Here is a 6360-nt window from a genome sequence, read left to right on the forward strand (position 1 = left end):
ACCGAAACAAAGATATAGTGTCACCAGACAGATGATTGACCACTTCCTTATATTTACCAAACTACATAATTATAACTGCATACCATACACCATGTCAAGAAACATTAACTAATACTAAATAGATCAATTGCAATGCAATGTATTGTATGAAACCCAAACCTATGATTTAACTGTTTACCTTACACCAGATATACAAAGACAGGCATAATCACATAAATATGCGGCGATTGCGTCGCCACGAAAGAACTCTCTCCCTTAGAGGGAATACCTGGGTACCCTCCCCGAAGGGGATTACACCTCCACGCTGTAAATATCTCTTCGCTACAATAATTCAATTAAGCCTGAAGAGGATTTACTTTCTCTGCCACAGGTGCAGTCATTCACAGGTTACACGACTGGTTCCATGCGTCACCCTAAAGTGTAACCATTGAACGGTTACAGTAGCCGATATGTAACAAATGGACAGTAAATTACCAATTGCGCTACTTAGAGGGATATAAGTTGAGCGCAATTTCTTACATACGTATGCTCGATCGTGTTTGCATGGAATAAAAAAAATATATGGTTGATAAGATGTCTATGTAAAACCAATGACTAATAATGGGGGATGGGTTGGGTATGAAGTTAATGTATATGTATGGCTTCACCGAATACAATAAGGTGACACCAGAAAAATATCTCACCAGAAACCAGTTGGCACGGAGGTGAGATTACTGCCAACCCCCATTCATAGCCAATATGAACAGCACAACCAAAACAAAATCGAGCGTTCCTGTTGGATCATCGTCTACTAAAGGTCCAACCGCATTGCCTCGTGTGCTTACGGGCAGTGTGCTACCGAATGTGAGTAAGCACTGTCCAAGCAGATACAAGTCTTGGACATTAAACAACATGAAGAAAATGAAGATCTTTACTCACAACGTAAGAAGTCTCTCAGAAGATCACAGACTGGAGAGTTTAATGGAAGAACTAGACAACATCAAGTGGGACATCATAGGACTAAGCGAAGTCCGAAGAGCGGAAGAAAAGCTCATACAATTACAAGATTGTCATCACCTGTTCTACTATAGAGGTAAGAACAAAGAAAGATCTAGTGGAGTAGGATTCTTGATAAGCCGAGAGGTTGCTGGTAACGTAGTTGTAAAGGACCAATTAGGTCCTTTAGTTCTGAAACTAGGTGCGGACCACCACTGCCTACTTCAGAACTCTCGGTTCGTGTATAGACTCGTAGGACAAGTAAGAAAACACAGGATTGCACTGGAAGTTTATAATTCTGGTCCTTCCACAATGCACTATCAATTCAATTTTAGGAAAAGGGGATAACAACACCCCCCTTAAAGAGTCTTCCTTTGGAAGACTAAGTGGGGAAATGTCACCTGAAATTGAGAAGAAAAGTTTATGTTCGACTAAGCAGGTCAGCCCCAATATTGTCAACTCCGGCCACATGTACGATCCTGAACTTGTAAGCTTGCAGACTCAGAGCCCATCGTAACAGTCTGTCATTCTTACCCTTGAACGTGTGAAGGTAGGTGAGGGGTTTGTGATCGACTTCGAGAACAAATTCTCGCCCTCTGAGATAATAATCAAACCTTTGGATCCCAAACACAACCTGGGTTATCCGAGAAAACTTCTTTGTATTCACTTACCAATTCTTCTAAGGAAGTCTGTTGATACCCCTCCAAATTAGGGTTAACGTTTGGCCTCGAATCTGTTTCGTCGGTTTGACCATCAGGGGTCACGGGTAGTCGGGAATCTTCTGGTTCACTAAGGCAGATCTCTTTGTGTAAAGGGCTATCATCTATAGTAGAGGGTTCATCCAAAAGCTCGGCAAATGCAACTGAAGGACGTCGATAATACTTTTTTTAGCAAGTTGGCGTGGTACAAATTGGGGCCTGTGGGGCTATCAATGACATAGTCCACCTTACCTCTCTTTTCCAGTACTTCGTAGGGGCCCTTCCAGGCAACCAGAAGTTTACTCTTATCGCTGGGTAACAAAATTAGTACTTCATCACCGGGTTGAAATTTGCGATCTTGGGACCTGACGTCGAAATAATCTTTGTATCGGGCAGTACTAACGTCGGCGTTTTGGGCAGCAATCTTAGCCGATTCTGCCAGTTTGTCTTGGAGTTCGATGACGTAGCTAAAGGTGGAGCGGTCGTCACCCTTAATGTTGCGGTCCTCCCACAAGTCCCGAAGTACCGAGAGGGGCCCTCTTACAGTTCTTCCATACAGAAGTTCAAAAGCAGAAAACCCGGTCCGATCGCTGGGGATCTCTCCGAGGGCAAACAAAGTAGGGACAAGATACCGATGCCAATCTCGGGTTTTTTCAGTACACATTTTGGGTAGTGCAGCTTTCAAGGGACCGTGGAGTCTCTCGAAGCGGCCGTTCCCACTCGGATGGAAAGGGGTGGTAAATGATGGCTTGACACCCAGGAGCTTATGCAATTCTGCCATTAGTTGTGAAGTAAACTGTGTTCCCTGGTCAGACAATAATTCTCGGGGAATGCCAACTCTGGAGAAGATGGTGAGGAGTGCTTCGGCTACAGAGATGGAATCGACCTCCTTCAATGGAATTGCCTCTGGGAAGCTCGTGGCGAAGTCAATGAGGGTGAGAATGTAACGATGTCCCTCTGCAGAAGGTGGGGATAGTGGACCGACCAAGTCGATGGCTACCCTGGAGAAAGGTTCAGTAATAATAGGTAGAGGGTGTAGAGGTACAGGTCTGACTCTGCCCTTACTCGACATTCGTTGGCAGATGTCACACGAGCGGCAGAAATCACGAATATCTACTGCCATCCCAGGCCAGAAAAACTTGTCTGCTATCTTCATAGCAGTTTTTCTTTGAGAAAAGTGTCCCGCTAATGGATTTTCATGGCCAACAGACAAAATGATAGGTCGGCATTCTTTCGGGACAACAAGGGCGAATTTACCCACCTTTCAACATGCGTAGATAATACGCATTTTCGGTATAGCAAACCATCTATCTTGAGATACTGGAAGGAGGAACCATTCTTCGTCTGATCCATCTCCTCAGATTTTGTTATATCCCACAATCCAGCCAGAGTGGGACAGGATTCCTGTAGACTACAGAACTCTTCAGGGGTAACGGACAGGGGTTGAAGGGGAGGCATCTGAAGAGGATGAACTCTCTTCATCTTGGACCTGCGAGTCTCGACAGCGTTGATCTGGAAAGTGGAGTTTTGAGTTAATGTAGGAGGTGGAACCGTCTTCGTGATAGGGGCAGCGGCGGCAATGGATGTTTGCATGCCTGTAGGAAGAGTTGAATGTGTAGTAGTGTCTAAAGAGCTAGCATGGGGTTTGAAAGGAAAGGGGTCAGGTTTACTAGGATCCCGTGCCCCAGGAACATTGCCGATTAAGACGCTTGCGCACTTCATAGGGGCTCTGACTGCGTCAACCCATCCCTCGTAGTATGGACAGCGTATATATCAGCGGACAACAGGAAACTCGTTAACTCGTCCCAAAAAGTCTGCTACAGATACCTTTGGGCACAGGGACACATCTGCGCCTGGGACAGCTTCTTCGGAGACCAGGACACAGTTGCATCCAGTGTCCCTGACTATGGTAGAAGTCCAAGAGCCATTGATAGTTCCTGCAACGGTGAAACATGGGGTGGTCCTGTTATTCATGCAAAATCCTACCTTGAGTTGAGATTGGGCTTCTTTGTATTTGAGTGCACGGGGATTCTTTGGACAACGAGATCGATGATGTCCTTCTTCACCGCAGTTGAAACACCTCATGGGCGTATGGAAGGCACCGCCTTTTGTATCTTGATGGGTTGAGCCATGGCTAGGGGGAGGTAAAGATTCGACCACATTAGTTTTCCTACGAGGAAAAGAAGTCTTACCGGAAGCATAGTTAGTATTCGGCTTTGGATAGGCCTTATTACAAAGGCGGAGCATGCCGACAGGAGACCTTTTGATCCATATCTAGGTCGGATGCGAAAAAAAAATCATATTAATAATAAAGCAATAGATAAAAACTATAATAATGTAAATAACAAATAAAATACATAAATAAATGCATAGGTATAGTAAAATAATAAACAAACAGGTAAATAGTAAATAATAATAAATTGACATATAACTAATAATAAATGAAAATCAGACAGACAAATGATAACAAAACAAAAACAAATAATATAAGATAAATTATAATCATTACAGCATCTTACTTAGGTATTTATCTAAATGATTCTTAAAGCTTCGAACTGAACTACATTGTACTACCTGTGCAGGAAGTTTATTCCATTCATTTACTACACGGTTGGCAAAGTTGTTTCTACCTACTTCCAAATTGAATCTATTTCCGGATAGTTTGAGACCATTGTTTCTTGTCTGATTCTCATTCAATGTGAAAATTTGGTCACTTTTGATGTTATCAATTCCCTTTAAAATCTTAAAGACCTGTATCAAGTCACCTCTGAGTCTACGTTTTTTTTAGGGAGGCCCAATCATCCGCCTTTGCCACCGCCGATTCCAGGGAAGTTACACTCTGTTCCTTGATGAAGAGGCGTATATCTGGAATTAGAGAAGCAAGGAACTGATCTAAAACAACAAATTGTCTTAGAGCTTCGAATGTCTGGGTGACCTTGCACACCTCCAACCAGTTGTCGAATAGCTTTCGTAGACGGATAGCAAATTGTCGGTAGTTTTCCCCGACGCAAATCTTGTCGTTCCTGAAGTCCAACCTATAGCGTTCGGGAGTCTTGTCAAATCCTGTGAGCAATGCCTGCTGGAGGGAAAAATTGCTTATCGTTGCCAAATCAAACGTAGAATACAATTCAGCAGCCTTACCTGTTAATGTGCTGCCCAACCTGGCGGCAAGCAAATCTTCCTCAACTTGGATCAGGTTTGCCACCCTTTCGAATCTGTAGAGGTACGAGGCTATGTCTTCTCCTTCTTGGTACGTGGGGAGGTCGGGCTGCTTGACGAAGATGTCCTGGCTAGAAGGCTGGTTACGGGAGTCGGGTGCAAGTTTGGCAAACTCAATTTCCTTTTCATGTTGTAATTTAGCCATCTTTTCTTCGTGTTCTCGCTGTTCCCTCTTTTCTTTCTCTTCGTGTTCTCGCTGTTCCCTTATTTCTTTCTCTTCGTGTTCTCGCTGTTCCCTCTTTTCTTTCTCTTCGTGTTCTCGCTGTTCCCTCTTTTCTTTCTCTTCGTGTTCTCGCTGTTCCCTCTTTTCTTTCTCTTCGTGTTCTCGCTGTTCCCTTTCGTGTTCTCGCTGTTCCTTATCCCGTTCTCGCTTGCGTTCTTTAGTTCTTTCGTCCTTTTCAAATGCCTGTTGATTTAAAGCAAAGCGGCCAACATCGTCACCTTTTAAACCGATGGATTCGGCCTGGGCCTTGAGTTCTTCGATAAAAGTAAACTTAGACATTCTTGGGAGTATGGCTACGATTAACAAAATACTAAGACAATAAATAAATAAACAGCACAAATTAAGGCCAAGTACAGAGGAAAAGTTGTGTAACTAAAGTTAACGAAAAATATAAATACACCAAAATTTCAATACGGAACAAACTATGGTCGTCCAACTGACGAAAGGACTAGTTATCCTAAACAACACCCTACTGACTAAACAAAAAATGACGTAGTAACCGGAGCTTTTTGCTTCCGTTGCTACAGTACTACGTAGTCTGACCAAGTGGGGGGGGGGGTACCGCACCTAACCCACGGTTACACGACCACAGTCGAGCGAAGTGCCTAGAATCACTCTGAAAGACAAACAACTTAAATGGACAGTTTGCACGCTCAAAGTGCCACAACCATAGTCGAGCAAAATGTCAAGATGGCAGAAACCACTCAAAACGACAATTTAAATGGACAATTTGCACGCTCAAGGTGCCTCGACCACAGTCGAGCAAGTGTCAAGACGACAAAAATCACTCTAAACAAATTCAAATGAACGGTTTGCACGCCGAAGGTGCCAACAGACAAATCACCAACCTTACGAGTCGTTACGAGTAGTCCTGGAATGGTCGCCACATGTAAAGGACCAATTAGGTCCTTTTGTTCTGAAACTAGGTGTGGACCACCACTGCCTGCTTCAGAACTCTCGGTTCGTGTATAGATTCGTAGGACAAGTAAGAAAACACAGGATTGCACTGAAAGTTTATAATTATGGTCCTTCCACAATGCACAATCAATTCAATTTTAGGAAAAGGGGATAACAACACCAACTGTTTCACCTTAGGTCAGTTCGGTCGTAGCTCACTCGAATTGACTCCACTGTAAACACTTAAATTACTCGTAGAAAGCTTCGGTAGAAGATCAGGGTTTTGGAGCTGAGCGATGAAGACTCTGTCAGAGCAGAAGGCGAAGTTGGAGACAAACGACGTCCAGT

At 43.7% G+C, this 6360-nt stretch overlaps 1 protein-coding gene across 1 annotated transcript; it reads right to left on the reverse strand.

The window, feature by feature from the left end:
• Positions 1 to 3446: 3446 nt before the first annotated feature.
• Positions 3447 to 5037, reverse strand: LOC143038987 (uncharacterized). Its single transcript, XM_076208832.1, has 2 exons — positions 4451 to 5037; positions 3447 to 3843 (listed from the first exon to the last, which is right to left on the reverse strand). The coding sequence occupies exons 1-2, from the start codon at positions 5035 to 5037 to the stop codon at positions 3447 to 3449; spliced, it is 984 nt and encodes a 327-aa protein (XP_076064947.1).
• Positions 5038 to 6360: the final 1323 nt, after the last annotated feature.

Source organism: Oratosquilla oratoria, chromosome 25 (assembly GCF_046742065.1).
Source record: "Oratosquilla oratoria isolate Oo_2021 chromosome 25, ASM4674206v1, whole genome shotgun sequence".
NCBI lineage: Eukaryota > Metazoa > Arthropoda > Malacostraca > Stomatopoda > Squillidae > Oratosquilla > Oratosquilla oratoria.